The sequence below is a fragment of the Ruditapes philippinarum genome, unplaced genomic scaffold (assembly GCF_026571515.1).
Source record: "Ruditapes philippinarum isolate M1 unplaced genomic scaffold, ASM2657151v2 ctg1176_1_1_1_1, whole genome shotgun sequence".
Taxonomy (NCBI): domain Eukaryota; kingdom Metazoa; phylum Mollusca; class Bivalvia; order Venerida; family Veneridae; genus Ruditapes; species Ruditapes philippinarum.
The window spans coordinates 74,378-97,340 of NW_026862466.1; the positions used below are offsets into that span (position 1 = coordinate 74,378).

A 22,963-nucleotide genomic window follows, 5' to 3' on the forward strand; every position below is an offset into this window, starting at 1 on the left:
AGGACATGTCAGCCATCAGTTGTAGACATATATCTGCGTAGGCATCACTGCAACTAAATTCATTGATCAACAGTAATCTTGGAAAAACACTGAATTTACAAGAATACTGTTGGTAAAAGTTAACAGGTCTGACTCAACTGGTTGTCTGTAGTCAGATTTTCCATATATTTCCGGCACAGTGTAAAGTATTTCTATTGCAAAAAAGCAAATTAGCAATTGGCAAATAAGCAAATACCTAATCCAGCGGTTAACAAATAAGCAAATTAGCAATTCAGCAATTGGCAAATAAGCAAATTTGTCGTTAAGACTATCAGCCATTGGCAAATAAGCAAATCGGCAATTAGCAAATAAGCAATTCAGCAATTGGCAAATAAGCAAATTGGCATGTCCCTACCGGCATTCCATAGTTTACTTTGCGCTGATTTTCACAGTATTACTGTGTATTATTTTTGATCGATTAGAATTGCGCATGCGCTAATGAGTAAAATGGCTGCAGAGGAAATATACATTGGAACTTGGAGGGTATGTTTTGATTTTTCTACCCTTATAAATGCAGAGATATTTTGTGACTTGAGTCAGATTAACTATAAATATTGTTTTCTTTCTTTTCACAGATTGTGGAATGTGTGTCATTGGCAGGGACAGTTGAAACGACTGGGATTGAAGGGTTAGCTTCCTGATTTTGCTTTGTTTTGATATCTGTCAAAAAAGACAACCAGCTGATTATTGTCTCATATCGCTTTCTGAAAGGAGATTTATTTTACACTGATATTTATTATAGTTAAGAAAGTATAACTGAATCAGAATCAGGTCGTTATACAGTGAATTTTGGCATATAGCAAGTTGAATCAACTCAAGTCTATGTATAGACATGATGTGTATAATTTGAACAGCATGAAGAAATGAGTCATTACCTTACATGTACATATATATGACCAAATTTGGTCTGAAGGCTACTTGTATTAGATAATCTCTTCATCCTCCTACATGGACTACATCCATTCATTTTGTATCACTCTTTTCTGTTTGGGAAGTGGCTATAGCTGTAGGGGTCTGTATAGTCAAAAATTATTGACATGCTATAGCTTGATTCTGAGATATTTTCGTTCTGGGGCAGAATCATGAGTCATGTACAACTAGCCTATACACACTGATGCAAGCCGTATGGCATTTTTCAATAATATATAAATGCAATGCTTGCAAGTCTTATTACATTTTCACAAAGAATCAATGAACATACAAGGTGTCTGTTTGACCCTTGAAATGACTTTTTGACCCTTCAAATTTCCACACAAAGAATCAATGAACATTAGTGATGTTCCGATTGTCGCAAGTCGTCGATAATCAGTTACTGTTATGTAAAACGACAATAATCGATTCACAAAAATTTGTTCTGCGACGTCGTCGAAAATGTTCAAAGTATCAAAGGGAATTAATTCTGACGGTAATTTTCTTTTAAGAATACCTCGCCGATCGCAAAAAATCACTCAGAGACAATTTGGAGTTGAACAGGATCAATAAGTTATGTAAACAATAGTAATATAATGTGATGTGAATGGTATTATTTGACATCCCGTGAAAAATAAAATCTATTTCGTAAAATTATGACTTCATAAGGTTAAAACTGTGTTGAAAAGTGCTTAATGAAGTTTATGTTACTAAATATAATCACGTGCCTTGGTAAGTAATGTTACTTCCCTATTTTTTTCTAACGCGACTTTATTCGAAAAGTTATCGATTATGTCCCATCCGACTGAACCGATTATCGATTGGGACAAATTTCATCCGATTTCCATCACTAATGAACATACAGGGTGTCTGTTTGACCCTTGAAATGACTTTTTGACCCTTCAAATTTCCAAAAGGCCTGATTTGACCCTCAGGATTTTAACTGGAGGGTCAAATTTTGTTAAAACCATGGCGATTTGGCCTTGTAGTCAGTACAACTTTAGTCAAAATGACCCTTGAGTTCAAGATTTCATGGCTAGTGAACGCCCTGAACATATATATTTTTCTAAATAATTTTTTACAGAAGATGGTCAGCTATTTATATTATGACATTTAAGATATCGGATTGAGCTATCAGAAATTGTTTTCATGAGCAGATGTAAATTCTGTGTTATTTACAAGTTATAATTATTAAAATACTTAAGTACCCACAAACTTTAATTTCAATTTAAGTCCGTGATTGACGTGAAAGAGTGAAAACTGCTATTTTATAAATGCTGTATGTTTAAATTAAATAGTGTTTAAATTTAATAGTGTTAAAACAAGATTCATGCTGAAGTAAATTTGAACATAGGGTTAAATTGTAGTTGAAACTCCTGAAACAGTGATTTTTAATTTTTGGAAAAGAGACTGGTTTAATTTGGAGAAAACATGCAATGTGATGCCAAAGTTGGGATTTTATTACAAGTAAATACAATGTCATATTTGTTTTTTATTATTATAACTATGCATAACAAAACAGTCAATAAAATTACAAAGCAGATAAGAAACTAACAGATACAGAGACAATCAAGACACCAAGGTATACACCAAATAAGGTGAAACATAATTGTGTTGGCACACAGCAAAATCAATATTGGAAATGATTCATAAGTGAACATTTACCCCTCTATTTCAAATAGAAATTAAACCTTAATGAAGATTACTTTTAAATGTCTTTGGGTAAAGTTTTGCATGCAACTTCATATCCCATCAACCACTGAAGTGAACTGCATGAAACTTTACACATGTCTTAGAACTGGAGATCAGTGTTCAAGGTCAAAACCCTAGCTTAGATTTTTACTGAATTATGGGACTTTGTGAACTTAGAAACTTCCTGTTCAAAGTTTCATTTGCAAGATGAATATTCACAACCACTAAAAATATTAATTTGAAACACAACAAATGTAGGACCTTTGTCTCTGGGATCATACTTGTGGTTTATTATCCAAGGCCGGCATGGATTTTGACTGAATTATAAGCTTTTATAACTTTGGTGAAAAATTCCTGTTTGAGTTTTGTTTGCTAGGTTAATGTCCAAAATTAATGGTATTTACATGAAACATCACTTATGTCTTTAGGATCATAATTGTTGGCCACTTTCCGAAGACTTTTACATGGACTTTGAAGCTTTTAAGTAATAAAATTGTCATTCATTTATTTTTATTTTTTTTACTGTATCAGGACAGAGTTTGTTCTTGATGAAGGAGGTGATGTGGCATGGAAAGTTGCAGATGATGTGGAACCTTTACCCTTCTTCAATTGTGAAACATATGAGGTACACTGAAAATTCTTCTGGGCAGCTTTTCCATATTAAAAATTATCATAGTTGAATATTTAAGATTATTGTTGTTCAAGGGTTTAATTATTATAATAAGGTGGAAAATTAATATTTTCTACGGGCATTTTTTCCCCATCATTATAAGACGACCATTAGAAGAGTGGAAATGGGCTGCAGATTGTTTCATTTTATTTATAATTTTTATAAATTTCAATCTGTTGTTATGTTAGGTCTTTTTAGGAAAGTCATTGCAATTAAATATATGTTGTGTTTTTAGAAAAAAGATTCATCATTGTCAAAATAAATCAAATAATTTAATAATTTACTTTAAATTGAAAATTTAGTTAAAAAAAAACAGCCTAATTTTATGTGTCAGGAATGCTTACATATATACCTTGACAGAGGTAATTTCAAAGAAAGAAATGGCATGAGCTGTTGTTTAGACTTGCCTTTTTCTATGTTGCATGACTGATAACATGTTAAGCATGAAAACAAAAAGAATTTATATAAGTCATTTAGAGCTCTATTTATATTAAAGGTGATTAGTCTAGTTATACCTTTCTTTTTATATTTGTTAGGTTATTCCAGACAAACACTATGGACAGAGAGCAATTAAATTCATTGGTACCTATGCTGGACTTGAAGTAAATTTCAAGGTAGTGTTTCATATGATTATTTTATGTGATGAACAAGGAACAACTTTTTTCTCTAGGTTAACTGATTCAGTGTAATTTCTTTTTATAAATTGAATAATGAACAAATATATTAAACTCATATCACTGAGGGTGATGATTAAAACCATAAGTATTTTAGCTGGACTATTCAAAGAATGGCATGGCTATCGTACTGTGGATTCTGTATCACAATCAAGGTTCTTATCTGAAGTTTGAAGGGCCGAGAAGATACGATTGTCATTGTCACTGTGGAATCTGCATATTGACTCCTACCACTTGATCAAAGTTTGGGTGTGAAACGTTCTTTCTCAGTAACCACTGAAGATAGTCACTTGAAACCTCGAGCATGTAGTTTTGGGTCATTCTTTGATCAATTGTAGAATTTTGTTTATTGAAGACATTACATTTTTTGTTGTCATTTCAGGTTGAGATATCAGATGATCTGATGTTACTCACATATGAGAGATGTTGTATGCTACAATGCCAGAAGGTAGTGAGATAATTTCATAGTTTTTTATTTAGCCCTTACCACATTAAATGTCTCAATTTATGGAATCGTCCATCGTTCAATCAGGATAAAACCATTTTTCATTTTTAGGGAAAAAATATTATGTGCCACCTGATCTTGGTCTGCACTGGTTGCATAGGTAGAAGTAAGGTTTGCATGTTTGCATGAAGTGTATTCTCAACAGAAGTTCTTTTCGAGAGTTTAGAGAGTTTTTTCCCTTCTTCATTTGCAGCTTTTTGGAATGATTAAACTGTTACTGTGTAAAACATTTTCAGTTATGTAGGAAGAATGTGAAAGGTATAATATGAATTAAAGTAAATGTACATTATGATTAGGCAATCCTCCTATAGTTATTTAAGTGAATACTATTAAACTTAGTGTAATTTTAATCATATGCTTGTTGACACCACTGTTGAAAAAAAGCTGATAGATTTAAATGAGGTGTAATACTTTTTTATTGAATATAGCATTGGAGATATAGTCAGGTTGCCAATAACAAGTTGCATAGGAATTTACCTGGTAACTGGGTCATAATGAAAATTGTTTGAAAGTGTTGTTGTTGTATAACTTTCATTTTATATACCAGAGCATGAGGTAGGAAAAGTTTGGTATTCATTGAAGGTTGTGTGGAAAAACAGTAAAGCAAATATTGCAGATAGTTAAAGCAAATATTCCAGTTTTTCTGTTTTGCAAGTTTCCTTTGCTATATAGATGTATGATAGCAAATATGTGTATATTTAGGTATCATCCCCTGACCCAAAAGATGATGTTCCGTATTCGTTCCTAGATGCTCTAGAGGAGGGGTTCTTCTCGGATCTAGTCATCAAAGCTGATACAGGCAAACAGGTTGGTCACATTAATCATTAACCTATTGAATTTGTGTAATGGATTTTCCCTGCTTTGAATTTGGAACAGTCCATTTGAATTTTAAGTGATTTCAGTATTTAGATATGAAAATAAAGTTAGCAACTGTAAAGAGCCTGATCAGGCTGGCCTGGTTATGTCCTGTTGGCAAAGACTAATCACTTTCAATTCTTGCAGGGTAAGCGTTAAAATTGGGAAAAGAATAAAAAATTAGATTAAAAAAAACAGTATGATATATTGGTAATAAAGGATAATATGCTAGAAACAATATTGAAGAAACACTGTTTATAAACATTAATATGAAGGGAAATTTTCAATTGATTGCTTACCATTAGTGTCATGGAGCTGTTTACATAGAAGATCAGTACAAAATAATTCTATAATTAGATACTGTTGAATCTTGTACTTCCCTGAAGCAAATACCTTTACTCCTTATTTTACTGTTTACCTTTTTGTGATTCACAGTCCTTTACAAAACTCGACTGCTACTGTCATTTACATATTGTGTAATGAGTTACTTTTGTCAAATGATGTACATGTATTTCACTTTAAATAGTGGGTATAAATCGGGTAAGGATGTTAAATTGTTTCATGTAAAAAAAAAACAAGTTAGTAAGCTTAAAACTTTAAACAGGCAGTAGATATACATGTACATATATAGCTTTATACTGTTCACATCAAATTTGAATATCAGTAAATTAATTATTTTGATGTGTTGATGTAATATTGTATGTATGAATCAATTTAAAAATAAATGGGGTTACCCAGTTGGGACCTGAAAAAAAAGGTACATGGTTTTATAAAAGTGCTGGATTGTGCTATAAAGGGAACTTATGTCTTAATGGATAAAGGTAGAAATACAACATTTACTGTGTAAGAATGGCATTAAACATAACAAAATAAGAAGTAAATATATTAATAAGAGCACTTTTATATTATTCAGTTCAAAGTTCACACAGCAATTCTTTGTTTGACAACACCGGCAATAGACTGGTCCAGATCACCGACCCCGTTGACTGGTTTACCGGAGGATGTTCTACAGTCTACTCTACACTTCCTGTATGCTGAGTGCCTGCCACGTGGACTGTCAGAGGAGACGGCAAAGAAATGTGTGAAAATAATGTCAAAAATACCCGAGCTGGGCGGTTTTGTGAGATTGTGTGATACATTCCTACAGAATACAGCTCTTAAACAGCGTAAGATTACCTATCTGTGATTGTTGATGGTTTTATTTTACTTCTGAAAACATTATAGCAACTTTTAAACTATTCTCTACTTTTCTACCAAACTTTTATTCATTGCATAACCTATACAAAGAAAAACAATCTTTAATATATAAATTTTTTATATAAAAATTGCATTGAAAATTTGCCTACATTGTTAGTACAGTTTTTGAAATGTTTCAAGGAAAAATTCCTATCAGATAAAAAAAAACGTTATAAGGTGGACTGTCCATTCAGTTATAACACAATGTATTCTTGATAAACATTTCTTGCAATTTGTGAAGGTAAGAAAAACCTATCCAGTTATCAATAGATTGTCAATATAATTTAAAACCAACATCAAACATTCACTTGTAAAATTTGTACCTTTATACCATACTGACCAATTGTTCTTACAGAGATAACAAGCCTGGTGACAGACATGCACTCATCTGCTGATAAGATTATAGAAATGTTTAGTGGTGCTAACTCGAGTGATGATACCTCTAGTCAAACAGATAAAAATATTGTGTCAAATCCTGCCAAACTGTGTTATGTTGTTAAACAATGTCTGAGGGAGGCGGCTGTAGGTGAGTAGGGGCATGTTTAGCTTATTTGGGATTGAAACACATTACTTACTATAACAAATCCATTGTTCTACTTGTATTTCATTGCCATCTAATCTTACATTAAGTGAAATGCTGGACTGGGGTGCGTTTCATAAAGAATCATAAGTCTAAAACATAAGACTAAAGTTAGGACTGGAATAAGATTGCACTTAGGAGCGTTTCAAGAAACTCTCCTAACTTTTGTACTAAGGATTAGTCCTAACTTTTTACTTAAGACAAAATCTTCCTAATGGAGATAAAAAAATCACTTGTGCCTTATCATCGTCTTGTGAAATTATGTAAAATGACAGATGATAAAGCAGACACTGGTAAAAATATAAAAATACATTTTATATACATTATTATTTCTTATGTATTAACTAACTTCATGTCATAAATGTTATAATTGTAAGGATACTAATAATCTTTGACTTTCTTTCAAAATTATTCCATAATTACATAAGGCAGACATGTTTCTTGGAAAAATATTCCGTATTTTACTCAAATGAAAAAAGTATCCTCTTAATATATTGGAAAAATATTAATTCTGAGTGAATTAGTGTAGTATATAATGCACCTTGCAGGAATATAATAAATACCAATACTGTAGGCCTGAGTGATTTATTACAAAGCAATTAATGATTAACCTTACATTATTTTACTGTAACGTAAGAAAAGATAATATCTATTTCCATTCTAACATGGTAATAAAAAGGAAATCAATAAAAATGTGTCTATATAACATTATTAAGCATAGAATTATTTTATCTTACGTCATTTGGTTTATAAATATGACGTCATATATAATGTGTTATCCTTCCTTTTTTATGTCATGCATTTATTTCATATATGCATTAACTGCCTTACCTGTTTAGTGAAGTGTGTTTACATTTTATGTAAATTTACAAATTTACTGAATCTTGATTATTAAAACATATGCGTAAATATGTCTGGCAAAGCCATATCAGTCACAGGGTAATAAGATCTATATTAGCTTAATCTTTACTTATGACCTCCACTTTTTAAGTATATATTTAAATCAGACAATAAAACAAGCGCTGCAATGTTTTTTCAGCACTTGTTTTTTGTATTTATAACTTAAGACAAAAGTTAGGAGTGCCTTGAGGCACCTATAGGAATAGTCCTAAGTTTAGTCTTAAAATTGTACTTAGGACTTTTCTTGAAACGCAGTTTTGCACTTACGACTAAAATCAGTCCTAAGATTCTTTATGAAACTATAGCCAGTTTGCTAGCTTGTCCTTAATAAACTTCTTGCCTTTTAGTCTGATAGTAACTTAATCCCAGATCATACACAGCTTTGTATATTCAGCTTCTTGCCTTACAGTTGGACAATTAAGTAAAAAGCAATATGCATGAAATCCAAAATTAAAAATGAGTCCTATTGTTACATGTATATGATTCTAATAACTAAGATGTTCTTGTACCAAAATGATAATAATTATAATTATGTATTTGTGATTGCAGCTTTCTCCAAGTTACTGATTCTCTGTGACTTGTATTCAAGAAGAAAATCTGAACTGTCCAGAGAGGAAAGATATGATATAATAAAATATGCCAAATCTAGGTAAAATAACACATAGTGATAAATCTATACATACTTATAAATACTAATAATGTTGTTTCTTAAAAAAAATGTATGACTTTTGTGGTTGATGCATAGAACTATCTGTTGATGAATAATAATATCTCAAATTTTACCTCATTGTCATTTTTGTTCAGATTTTATGCATATCTTGGTCACTTTGCCATTGACTAGCTTGTTTATATTTCATGTTAAAGTTTATAATAACTTGTCTGCCCTACTGATCATGTTATATTATAAGTGAGCAGAGCTTCCAGAAAAATGCAAATTTTTAGGAGTTCAGTTTCATTTTTATATTTTGAAAACTTTGTTACACAAAAGTTTATACTAGTTTATAATTTTTATGGAAGTGAAGTATTTACTGCCTTTTGCAGGATTCCAGTGTTTATGAAACAGTGGGACCAGTTTTTAGATGTGTGTAAGTCGCAGTTATCTTCACTAAGTGTTCAAGAGAGACAAGAAGTAGCCACCTATCTTGTACCAGAGGTAAAAATATGCTGTTTGTATATATGCTAATTTTAAAGATTTATGATTAATGCTTCCCCTGATATAATTTTAAGGAGTATATAATGCGTAAATCCTTTCTTCTGTGACATTTACAGTTTGTCATTTGGCCTCCATTTATTGGCCAAGATAATCTATATATAGGAAGCTTGCCTCAAACGTTACGTTCTTATACTCTTGTTTGGGTTTGAGTTGATTTGGTTACGGTCAAATTTAATCACTTGTCCTTGTAGTTTTGCAATGTTTCTTAGTTGTTTCAAAGAGGTGTCTCTCTTTGTTACTGATATTCTTGTTCAGAAAAGCCTGACTTTGGTGTCTTTTAAACCAGAATTGCTTTAGGATTGATAGAAATGGCTCCATAAGGAGAGTAACATACATGTATAATGCCATGGTAAATAATAAAAAAATGGCATTTGGAAGCATTATGTCATTTATCACACAGGTTGTACTGTAGTTATTTGAATGTTTTAACATGATATAAACTTAGTAAATACAGTTAATGTTGTATTACAGATTGAGGAGGCACTAGATGTTCTTACCTCGTATGTCACTGATAGTAAATCTGCACTAGAAAAAGTCATTAGTGGATCTGAGGATGAAAAACAAGAAAAACCTGAAAAATCAAAGAAAGGAAATGTTGGAGATGTCCTTGGTAAAACATTAAAAACTGTAAGTACATGTAATAAAAAAATGAAATGTTAATCTTTAATTAGTTTTACATTGCATTTGAATCAGTTTAAGCATGGTTTCTCTTATGCTCTAAAATTATAGATCTGTGAGCATATTGCTTTTGCTCTTGTCTCTCTGTTTTTGGACAGCTGTAACATTGGTGATAACACATTTATTCATCAAGTTTGAGCCTTCATTCTTACACAGCATAAATCTGGACATGAGGTTCATCTAGTATAATGGAAAAAAGACCTTGATCTTCAAGGTCAATCAGTCTGTCAGATTTCAGGAAATTTTACAGCTTTGTTATTTACAGAATTGGGAATACTGTAGGTCATATTTAATACAATTTCAAGAATTGGTTCTTTTTGAATATTTCAGGCATTACATTTACGTGAATTAAAGAAATTAAAGAAGTTAAATGAAAGATCAACCACTACATTCTTCCATTTTATGCAGAAAAAGTAAGTTAATGTTTAGTCGTGTGTCTTCTTAGTGGCAGTACATAGTTTGGTTTACTTCTAATCATTCTACATTTTATAAAATGAAGTTGTTCTGTTTTTAGATTGAAAAACAGTCTGTAAGGAATACTTAGATTTTAACAAAACACTAAACATTTAGCTGCCAACATTACATAGTGCCTTGGCATATCTGTTTGCTTGTAAATTTAGCTCTGAACAATTTAGTTTTAAGTGTTTATGTTGTCATGTTATAAATAAACGTTATGTTATAATAAATTATACAGTTTTGATTCTGCTAATGTGTTTGTCCATAAAAAATGTAGCATATGCCTTTAAGCACTAGATAACTTACCACTACTGATGACAGTAAATTTGATTGTGATGAAACCTTGATATCTTATTTATTTCACACACAAGTTGTATGTTTCTATAACTTACTACTACTGATGCCATGTGAAAAAAAATCATGATCATGACATGTATGAGACTATGAGGACTGCTTCAAACCCAAAGCTTATTAAGAAGCAGAAAGCTCATAGTATGAAGCTGGTAGTGTAAAGTCTTGTCAGACTTAACAGGCAGGTCAGATTTCATTTTTTGTTAGAATATGCCCATCATTATTGCATTTTAATTTGAGAGTTAACCTGAGATACTGTATTATTTCAGAGAATCATTTTGTATGGTATCAACAGCGGAGAAAGTGAGATGTATATCAAAATTAATAGACCAGCTAGGAGATATGGTATGTTACATTTAGTTCTGAATTTGATGGATTTGTCCTGCTTAGTCTAATGTTAGTTTGAAAAGCTTTGCTGGTTGCATCTGATTCCGCCCATGCCACCAGTGCACTGTTTGATATTCAGTCAGTACATATTTTGAAATTTTCCAGTCAGTAAGTTTGAAATTTTAGCTATAAATGGATAAATGGTTTTGTTAAGATTGAAAGATAGACAAGTCATTTTGGGATATTTAGGATGTTAAGATATGTTGAATTCACTCGACTTTTTCAAGTTGTCTTACTCTTTACCACTACAATAACTTAAGCTGCCTTTGATATAAATAATTGATCAAGGAATGGCTAGCATTAGGTAATTTCTTTATTGTCATCATTGTGCAGTTAAATTAGGAAAAAACTGAACATACTTTTAAAACTTAAAAAGAGTATTGAGCACCTATTTAATGAGGTGGAAACATTATTAAAAGAAGTATGATAATTGACAAATGTTGTGTATTATCAGGTTAGAGTTGCACAGACCAAAGTAGGTGAATTGATAGAAGATATTGACGTTAGATTGACATGGAGGGATTGGAAATATATATTCAAACTGGGTACTTCCAAAATTGTAAGTTTTTTTTTTTATTAATAAGGTAATGCATTTTTAAGTTTTAATATATCTAACTTCCAGACAGTTTCTTTGCAAAGGTATTAATTTTTTTATAGATTTAGATAAAAGTTGCTTATATTGAGAGACGTGAAATTTATACCGCTCCCTACATTACATTGATAGAGGCAAAAATTTGATTATTTTAAAAGCTTAATCATAATAGTTTTAGAGAAAAATATTCAGAGGGATAAATTCATCTGTGTAAACCTTCAGAATCATCTTTAACATTGAAATGCTTTTACACTGTAGTGAGTTAAATCCATTTTCTGGTACTTGACATCTTAAAATTATTCAAACTCCTAAGATTGGCCACATTATGTATAAATGTATATAGAGAGAAAGTGAGTTTTATCATATTAAAAATGTCTTTTTTTTCAGTCATGGGCTATATGCAAAGCTTTAAATAACAAAAAAATGGTTCAGCCGTTAATCAAACAAGCATGTGATATGGTACATCGTGAACAGTTTACCGCATCTATTACCTCCCTTGGTCTCCTTGAAACAGGGGCAGAGAACTCTGACCAACCTAGTTGTTCCAAAGAATCTTCAAATAATTCATCACAAAGTAAACAGAAAACAAGATATGTTCAAGTAAGTTAATAGTCTGTATATTATAATAGGAACTTGTTATCATTTAAACAATAAATTTATTTCTCTCAAAGATTAATTATGTACTATACTATAAGTTACTTGTGACACAAATGAATTCACATGTTGTAAAGTAACCATTGCCATTGTTACCTAGAATTCATTCAAATTATATTTGTGGAACATTACTTTGTTAATAGTTGAGTTTAATGGAATCATTTTGTGTATTTTGAAAGACCTCCAATTCTTGTCTGTTTTCATGTTTCATTCAATACAAGTTTATCTGAAAAGTCCTGAATATGACTTTAATAGTGATATTGTCATTTAAATACCCATAAAATTAATTACTTAATTCATAAAAATTTGGTTGTAATACAGTTCAGTTTAGTTAAGTTTAGTTTGTGTATAACATCAGATGTCTGTATTTCTTGGACGGTTCCAAGTTTGTAATTCTTGGACGGTTCCAAGTTTGTAATTCTTGGACGGTTCCAAGTTTGTAATTCTTGGACGGTTCCAAGTTTGTAATTCTTGGACAGTTCCAAGTTTGTAATTCTTGGACGGTTCCAAGTTTGTAATTCTTGGACAGTTCCAAGTTTGAAATTCCTGCATGGTTCCAGGTCTGTAAGTCTTGCATTGTTCCAGGTCCTTAATTCTTGGATGGTTCCAGGACTGTAATTCTTGGATTGTTCTAGGTTTCTTTTTCCATAAGTATTTAGTTAACACAACATAACCTTTTAAACATCAATCACAAATAAATAAGCTACTAGACTAGATCAAGATTTGTTTGTATATTTTATTACAGTTAAGTTCAGTGGAGTCTTTATGTATACCGCCGGATGCTCGGGACTCTAAGATGGCACAGAAGGCTCTCAAACTTTTACATTCTAACAAAAATACAGATCTCATCTTTGAAATAATTTTAGCACATGGTAGGTAGTAGATTTTTAAATACATGTAAAGTTATTTCATACCTTTTATTTGTACTATACTTTGCCTGTGCTTCAAATTAGATGAAATGTGATTTCTGCAATATATTGCTATACAAACTGCAAAATGGACTTAAAAGTGAATAATTCACTTTTAAGTCACTTTTGCAGTTTGTATAGTAAAACATTCAGAATGTAAAGAAATATATATAATGAAATATTCATATAGAATTTATTAATTGCAAAAATATGTTGTTTCGCTAATCTAATGGTTGATTTTTGAAAGAGTTGTAACATAGCATGTCTTTGCAGGTGTCAAGTGTTGTGTGGCAGCCGTAAAAAGTTGCCCTGTATTTCACTATAGTGTTGTTATATTTTTCTGGTCCTTTGGGATCATTGATGTCAGCACTATTAAGTGTTGAGAATTGAGTACCACTCAAGCCGGTGCTAGGTGGGGTGAGGGATGTTGCACTTTTTCATTATCCCTCATGTACAGACTCAATCAAACTGAGTCTGCAATTTTCATGTAATTTTGCTGTTTTTAATGTTTCCAAGGATCACTTTTTTCCAGATATCTGTTATTAAACACACATAAATAGACTGCATATAGATAATAGAATGTTCCAGAACAAACTATTATGATGCTATTTTTAGTGTGTTTTAGCAATAAATTTAGAAAGTATCTATAAATGAGCCGCGTCACAAAAAAACCAAAATAGTGTGTTTGCGACCAGCATGGATCCAGACCAGCCTGCGCATCTGCGCAGTCTGATCAGGATCCATGCTGTTCGCTATCAGTTTCTCTACTTGTAATAGGGTTGGTAAGCGAACAGCATGGATCCTGATCAGACTGCGCAGATGCGCAGGCTGGTCTGGATCCATGCTGGTTGCAAACGCACTATGTTGGTTTTGTCATGGTGCGGCTCAAATGATTAATTTTCAGATATTGGAGACACTGTGATAGATCATACATCTGGTCAACCTGTAGAGAGGACAGAATCTGACAGAGATGTCGAGAAGTTTGAGATACCAGCTCATAGGGTTGTCATAGCAGCCAGATGTGACTGGTTCCGACGTGCTCTCCTAAGTGGTATGAGAGAATCTATAGACAGGTGGGTACCAGCTGATATTTAAAAAAATTGAGATAACCTTTACAAATGTAATTTTGAAAGGATTACATTTCACTTGTATGTTAATTGTGTTTAAATACCATAAATTGTAGGATTAATTGGAGTGGAATACTGTTTCTTTACCCTTTGTATTTTAACTATAATGGCATCCCTTTGACAATAGGACAGATTCAGGCCAGACATCATAGATGTTAAGTAGGGAGAACAGGCCATATTCTTCTTTTGAAACTACTAGACGGTTTCAATATAATGCATACTATGTCTGTTTCCATATACAATGTAACATGTTCTTGACTGATTCCTTACAAAACATACTGTATGTTTCTATACAACCCGTACTTTGACTGATTACATATATAGAGGATATTGAATGAGTGTAAGTTCAATACTGAACTTATTGCATGAGTTGAATAAAATTATATTATGCGAGCCTCTGGCGAGAATAATATTATTTTATTCAACAAGTGCAATAAATTCAGTAATGAACTTACACAAATTTAATATTCTATTTATCACATACCCAAAATAAAGACAGTTTAAAGTGAAATAAGAGTCATTTTTCATTGACGTGCCTATAGTATAACGCTAACATTTAGCGTTTCTTTACACTATGTTTGTATAAAGCTAATGACATCATATCAAAATACATCAAAATACATGTATATGCACGGCCGTGCAATACCATTTTTACGGAGTCGCAAAATCGGCACGGGTGTGTGATAAAAGACATTATTGTCTGTTTCTATGCACCAATTAATGTGTAATTGAATCCATATAACACATTCTGCACAGTTTTCATCCAATATATACTGTGTGACTGTTTCCATATAACACATACTGCATGATTGTTGCTTTAAAATTGAATAATGCCAAATATTATGAATCAGTTAACTGTTTGCTCCTCCTTTGATACCTTAAAATGTTTTCTTCCTAAAAAAAAATCTGATTTGTATGTTAGAATATCCAGTACCTTGTTCATTAACTTGGAACACAATAATCATGAGTCATGTAAGATTTTTTGTCAAATTATATACTTTAATGAATTGCAGAAAAATCACAGTCCATGACACAAATCCGGAGTTGTTCAAAATGTTTTTGGAATATCTGTACAGCGGTCAGTTAGAAATGAATGATCTGGCTACAGAACAGTTAGCTGATATGATGACTTTAGCAGATAGATATGATGTAAGTTATAGTCAATATAAGTTAAATAGGATATTTTGGAAGGATGTATATTGCAACATAAAATAAAATGCTTCTTAAATCTTATATTTCCTGCACTATTGATGTATTGTTCTTATCATAAAAGAAGTGAAATCATAAAATCATTGAAACGCTTTTCAGTGTTGGGTCATTTTCCACAATAAAAAAACCCAGAGTTTTTGAAAATTTTGCACTCGACCTACATCAAATGGAACAATTCTCTTGAAAAAATATTTTAAGTCCTGTCATGAAGAAAAAAGTCAGTGTCCCTTTTAAGTATAAGAGAAATATAGAAAAATGAAAAATAAAATATGGAAAAAAATGTTAGTCACAGTGCTTTATAGTACCTATTTTAAAAAAGAAGTGGTATAATTTGGTTAAAATGATTACAATTACTCATATCCAGTGATGTCAAAAGGTCTAACAGCTTAATGACTTTAACATGTAAATACAGTAGCTGTGAGTTATTTCATGAACACCACTAATTATGTATGATAATGTAATGTTTTCTTTATGATAATGTAATATTTACAGACTGTAAGTTTACGTTCACGATGTGAGCATTCGTTAAAACACCACATTGATGATGATACCATCTTCTATCTGCTTAGTCTAGCTGATCAACTTAATGCTAAAATACTCAAGGTATGTATAATACTCAAGGAAACTTAGGTTTTTATGCCCCCACAGAGTGGGAGCATATAGCGTTGCACTTGTCCGTCCGAGTGTCCGTCCGTCCGTACGTCTGTCCCGAAATCTTGTGAACGCAACTCCTCTTAAACCGGATGGCAGATTTTGCTTAAACTTCCAGGGATGAACAACCTTAATGTGTAGATGGTAGTAAAGGAAGGAATTTTTGCTGCGACCAAATTTAACAGAATTATGGCCCTTTGTTGATTTTTTCACTATATACTATGTAGAAATTTTGTGAACGCAACTCCTCTTAAACCGGATGGCAGATTTTGCTTAAACTTCCAGGGATGAACAACCTTAATGTGTAGATGGTAGTAAAGGAAGGAATTTTTGCTGCGACCAAATTTAACAGAATTATGGCCCTTTGTTGATTTTTTCACTATATACTATGTAGAAATTTTGTGAACGCAACTCGTCTTAAACCGGATGGCAGATTTTGCTTAAACTTCCAGGGATGAACAACCTTAATGTGTAGATGGTAGTAAAGGAAGGAATTTTTGCTGCGACCAAATTTAACAGAATTATGGCCCTTTGTTGATTTTTTCACTATATACTATGTAGAAATTTTGTGAACGCAACTCCTCTTAAACCGGATAGCAGATTTTGCTTAAACTTCCAGGGATGAACAACCTTAATGTGTAGATGGTAGTAAAGGAAGGAATTTTTGCTGCAACCAAATTTAACAGAATTATGGCCCTTTGTTGATTTTTTCACTATATACTCTGTAGAAATTTTGTGAATGCAACTCCTCTTAAACCGGATGGCAGATTTTGCTTAAACTTCCAGGGATGAACAACCTTAATGTGTAGATGGTAGTAAAGGAAGGAATTTTTGCTGCGACCAAATTTAACAGAATTATGGCCCTTTGTTGATTTTTAGTTTTCAACTTGTGGCACATGTAGTCCAAAAAATATTTGACCTAGAGTCATAAGATTGACAGAACAGTGGCGTGTGGGGGCATCCGTGTCCTATGGACACATTTCTAGTTTTTATCCATAACCCTGGTTGCATTGAAAGAATATAAACTATGCAATTTTTTTCCGACCATTCATGAATTAGAATTGGTAACAATCCTTTTTATTAGAGGTTGTACAAAACTTTAAAATTATTTAATGCATGTATGTAAAATGATTTTCACAAGACAATTTTTTTTAGGGTCAATCTTTTGTTAACTGTGAGCTGTTCTGGGTTTAACCATACACCTTAGAAAAGATGAGAAACATTAAATGTGACAGGATTGCTTTTATTTAAAATAATTAAATCTTTATATTTGGCTTTTGACCAGTTACAAACAAGCCTTGCTAGAAAATTTCTATATCTTTCTCAAATATTTGTTTAAATCAGGAAAGTTGTATGTGTTATGTAAGTGAGCGGCCATCGTTAGCAAACAGTGAAGTGTTCCAAGATCTACCTGATCATTTACAGATGGAGGTGGAAGCTCTAACGTTATCTAGGTAAATGAGACCAAATTTATTAATCTTTTCCCTTGCCACAAAGTCAAAGTGAGAACAATCTTTAGCCTACCATGTACTCAGGACCAGGACTGTTTGGATTTTTGTTCCGCAGTTCAACTGGCTGAGCTACTTAACTAATACACAATTTTTGTGAGATAAGTATAAATTTTGAAACTGTGCCATAATACCCTACAATGAGGACTTTGACCAATGAAAATTGAATCTAAGTCTGACAAACATGTACACACAGTCAGTCTCTCAGGATACTTTTACTTTGTTTTAGAAATTCTAGACTTGTTGTGTTTTAGAAATTCTAGACTTGTTGATTCTTTCTGTAACAGCAGTGATATTTATTTTGGAAGAGCTGCTTTGATAAAATCTTGTCTGCACTAACATGCTATATGATCAAGTTCTATGAAAGACTTCCCTGCAAAATTGTAAAATAGTTTTATTTTACTTCCCCTCACCGCTTTGGGTTTGAATCCCAACAGTGATGTGACTTTGGGTTCTTTCAAATGAGGAAGCTATCCAGCTAGCTCAAGAAAAGTCAATGATTTTACTCAGGTGTCCATTCCTGCCTGACATAATGCATGGTTAAGGTCTCTCTCCACCAGTAAAGCTGGAAAAAGGTCGCCAAATGACCTATACTGTTTTTGGTGCAACACAACACTCAATCACAAAAAAAAATAATAAAAAAATAAAATTGGGAGAAGTACAAGAAAATCAGTGTACAATTCACTATTCTTGTTATATTAAAAAGTAAAGGAAGATATTTTAGACTATAATGTTCATGACTCAATTTCAGAATTTAGATATCAAACTACCCTAAATTAGCACTAAACTGTGTCAAATTCATACACAAATTAATATAAAGGGTAAATGATTTAACAAAAATATATTGTCATAAAACACAGTGTGTTGTCCCTAGTACTCGAACCATTGTCAAGGTCTATAAATCCTGGCAGACAGAGCCTATTAATATTATTCTTGAATATTTTATGTTGGCATAGAGTGTTTTATAGGTTATATAAAATATGTTTTACAGTTTAGATGGCCCGGTGCATTCCAGTATAGATACTCCAAGTTCTGTGTCCAGCGTGTCAGAAATGGAGGAAGTCCTTGACAGAATGAATGTAAGTACATGTATAACATATGACTGTTTGACCTACCATTCATAAATGCATCTTTTAAGCCTTAGCCTGCTGGTGGCAACTGAATGTTCCCATGCAACCAGTGCAGACCAAGATCAGCTGGCACATCCATACTGTCTAATCATAGTTTGAACTGTTTGATATTCAGTTTGTACTTATTTATTTTAAATTTTTCCCCTTATTATTTTAAAATTTTCCCCCCTAAAAATGATGAATGATTTTGTCCAGATTGAAAGATGGACAAGTCCATTTAAAATATTTATTATTTATTGCTTTTAGAGTAATGTTGGTTGGATACTTTTATGAAAGAAAGCTATTAATGATTTTGATATGAAAGAGACTTTAGTTTATTGTGTTCACCTTAACTGTTAAGATTGTGATAACTCAAGTTCTTTTTATGATTTTGAACTATCCAAGTGAAGATTTTATTTAATCTCATGAGTAATTATAATACATTGAAAGTTTTCTATTTTCCGCCCTGTTTGGACACATTTCTACATTTTTTTATCATTACTTTTATTGGAAGGAAAAAGTTATTTTGATAAGTAATGTATTGAATTTTTCAGTATTTTGTATATCCCATATCTGTCAATGTGTGATTGTTTTAAGTGTATATATATTTTTTTCTGTTATAAGCTTGATTCAGGAGTCACGTCCAGTTCTTCAGATGAAATGTTCCCGTCACCAGATTCGAGTCAGCTACAGGACTGTGTAGAAACCTTGCAAGACATTGTTGGTGATACGATATCGCACGACGCACTCGTGCGTGCTGCACTAGCGGCAGACTGTGACGCTAACCGAGCCATGAACTTCCTGTTCGCGGAATGATGCCAGTATTGTGATGAAAAACTGAAAATATTATTATTAATTTATTTATTGCTTTTAGAGTAATGTTGGTCGGATACTTTTATGCATTTAGTTTTATATTGTAGTAAATGTGCTTGCCAATGATAATGCTTTGTTCTTTTTTAAGATGGACAAAGAATTTGAAATATTTTTTAAATAATCGTGTTTAGATATCAAATTTTTCCTTTCAGAGATAAAAAATAGCAACTTTTTTTCAAGTATTTCAAGTTATTTATCAAATATAAAATAAGAGTTTTATACAAGAATGTATTACATTGAGAGATGTAAAAGTAATACATGTAAAAGAGCATATTAAAGTATTCAGTTTACTTTATTACTTTTAGATATTGTCACATAAAGTTGTTTTTATATTTAAGGTTTTACTTCTCAGTATCTTAAAATAGATCTTGTAAAATATACTTAAAAAGTTGATATTTATTAAATAAATATTGTATTTAATACTGATAATGTAATCCATCAAGCTGTTAGAGAAGTGTAACTGAAGGTTCATATGCTGTATAATTTACTATTTTTTTTGTCATCATCATTTGTAAATTAAACAATTCAGCATTTCATATTATACATAAACCTGCTGAATTTGTAAAAAAGATTTACCTTTCTTTTGAGTTTGGAACAGTCCGTTCAAAGTTTTAATGGCACATTATGCCTCGGAAACGAATGTATTTTTTTCCTTTTTTAGATAGGGCAAACATGAGTTTCATAATGTGTAAATAATGGTTTCAGAGCATATAAGATGATTATCACTTGGAGAAAGTAATTAAAAACTGAATGTGATGTAATTTGTTATGAAAATATGGAAATGTAAAAAAAAACAACTAGTAATTTGACATACTAAACCGCTATGCCTCTACTAAATGCCAAAAAGCAATAGAAGCAAAAATGGTTTTAATATATATGGCCAATGAGTAACTTTTCAAAACTATAACAGGAGATCAAAACTAAAAAGATTTTGAATAATAAAGATAAAAGCATTTCTGAGGCATAATAGGCCTTTAAAGAATGTCAGCATCAAATTACAGAAATTGAGATAGCCAGAGTATAGAGCCTGGTCAGACTGCAAAGATGTACAGGCTGGCCTGGCTATATATTGGTGGCAAAGACTAATCACCTTCCAGCAGGTTGCCACAGGGCTTCCATTAAGTTCTTAGAATACACCAATTAACAGTTTCCATATGAACTACATAAATAACCGAGGTATATCAAGTGAAAAAATACAAGTTGTTTTCCTTACCTTCGAGTAAAATGGCTATCTCTAATGCTAAACAATACAAATTAAGCTGTCTTTAAACCGCTTAGTTTGTTGTGATCTAATGTCCGATTTCAAAATTGATTACACCAATGGAAAGCTTTGGATCTTAGCTACATCACAGTATATATTTCAAAACATCTTTGGACACCAAAGTATTTAAATTAACTTTTAAACCTACCACAAGTTAGACCATTTTACATACGATTTATACAGTTATATACGCAACCGGTTATCTTTACTCGAAAAACTACTGATAAGAATAGCCTGTCTTCTGTTAGTTTGGAAACTGTTTATTGGTGTTTTTTGTAAGTCAGAGACTGCAAACTCTCAAACACTGAGTTACATTATATAGGAAATAAGGAAAAACCAGGACATTTTGGAAATCACAAGCCAAATCAAGAAGTAAATGACCTTCAAACTTCAACTTATGGAAGCTCATGGTTGCCAGGGGAAGTGGCAAGCATCTTTACAGACTTTTTATGTTATTTTAGAAACGTTTTTTTTTAGCTATGGCCTTTATTATCTGTCTTTTTCACAAGTAACTTTGAAGTAAGACCACAATTTAAAATATACATTTATACCAGTTTAATTAATTGTATTGTGTTTTGAGGAAAACCTTTACATGAAAGAGTACTATTTAACATTATTTACATCTTATACCCATACATGATAGATCTGTGTTCAAATCTCCACTAGTCTGCATTATGTTAAAAAAAATGTATATATTATATTGTTAAGAGGTGCAATATCGCATTTATACTTGTAAATGAATAACTGGGTTAGTAATACACCTTCCTGTCTTAATCAGCTCTGAATGTATTTGGATATTTGTATATATTATAACTGTTATGATTGATATTGAATAATATTTAATTAATCTTTTTATACCAGAAAGGGGGCAATATTGAGGATTTAGATATTCACTCTTTAATAACATTTAAACTACTATGCATATGATTGTGGTGAATACATGTAAACTAAATAGTCTTCACGTGGCTTGCATTTTGTGTAAAGTGTCATTGCGTTTTTGTAATGTTCATGTGCAGGATAGGTTTGATGCTTTGGTTAACTGTACAGTCTGTATTGGCACTTTGTAATAATCTTTAAGATGTTTGTTTGTATACCAGAAAGGTGCAATGTTTGTAAATTTGTTACACCTGAAGGCAGGGCTCTTGTAAAGTATTACATCTTTTAAGATGGCTCTTGTAGGTGTGTCTGACATGTAAACATGTCTCTGTAGACAGGTAAAGACAGGTCACCTGTAGACATGCCTCTTGTAGAAAAGTTTGACCTGTAGACATGCCTCTTGTAGAAAAGTTTGACCTGTAGACATGCCTCTTGTAGAAAAGTTTGACCTGTAGACATGCCTCTTGTAGAAAAGTTTGACCTGTAGACATGCCTCTTGTAGAAAAGTTTGACCTGTAGACATGCCTCTTGTAGAAAAGTTTGACCTGTAGACATGCCTCTTGTAGAAAAGTTTGACCTGTAGACATGCCTCTTGTAGAAAAGTTTGACCTGTAGACATGCCTCTTGTAGAAAAGTTTGACCTGTAGACATGCCTCTTGTAGAAAAGTTTGACCTGTAGACATGCCTCTTGTAGAAAAGTTTGACCTGTAGACATGCCTCTTGTAGAAAAGTTTGACCTGTAGACATGCCTCTTGTAGAAAAGTTTGACCTGTAGACATGCCTCTTGTAGAAAAGTTTGACCTGTAGACATGCCTCTTGTAGAAAAGTTTTGACCTGTAGACATGCCTCTTGTAGAAAAGTTTGACCTGTAGACATGCCTCTTGTAGAAAAGTTTGACCTGTAGACATGCCTCTTGTAGAAAAGTTTGACCTGTAGACATGCCTCTTGTAGAAAAGTTTGACCTGTAGACATGCCTCTTGTAGAAAAGTTTGACCTGTAGACATGCCTCTTGTAGAAAAGTTTGACCTGTAGACATGCCTCTTGTAGAAA

At 32.2% G+C, this 22,963-nt stretch overlaps 1 protein-coding gene across 1 annotated transcript; it reads left to right on the top strand.

The window, feature by feature from the left end:
- Positions 1-424: 424 nt before the first annotated feature.
- LOC132719172 (uncharacterized) lies at positions 425-21,728 on the top strand. Its single transcript, XM_060702918.1, has 22 exons — positions 425-522; positions 615-667; positions 3,172-3,265; positions 3,847-3,924; positions 4,367-4,432; positions 5,192-5,296; positions 6,258-6,510; positions 6,936-7,106; positions 8,610-8,709; positions 9,102-9,213; positions 9,745-9,900; positions 10,282-10,364; positions 11,028-11,103; positions 11,600-11,704; positions 12,125-12,337; positions 13,137-13,263; positions 14,204-14,372; positions 15,440-15,575; positions 16,128-16,238; positions 17,631-17,740; positions 18,786-18,873; positions 19,528-21,728. The coding sequence occupies exons 1-22, from the start codon at positions 478-480 to the stop codon at positions 19,717-19,719; spliced, it is 2,643 nt and encodes an 880-aa protein (XP_060558901.1). The 5' UTR covers positions 425-477; the 3' UTR covers positions 19,720-21,728.
- Positions 21,729-22,963: the final 1,235 nt, after the last annotated feature.

Excerpts from the sequence above, each read along its gene's own strand:
- LOC132719172 (XM_060702918.1), top strand. The coding sequence starts at position 478 with ATGAGTAAAATGGCTGCAGAGGAAATATACATTGGAACTTGGAGG. Across the intron at positions 11,104-11,599 it reads TAGACCAGCTAGGAGATATG|GTTAGAGTTGCACAGACCAA; the intron begins GTATGTTACATT and ends GTGTATTATCAG. Across the intron at positions 18,874-19,527 it reads AAGTCCTTGACAGAATGAAT|CTTGATTCAGGAGTCACGTC; the intron begins GTAAGTACATGT and ends TTCTGTTATAAG.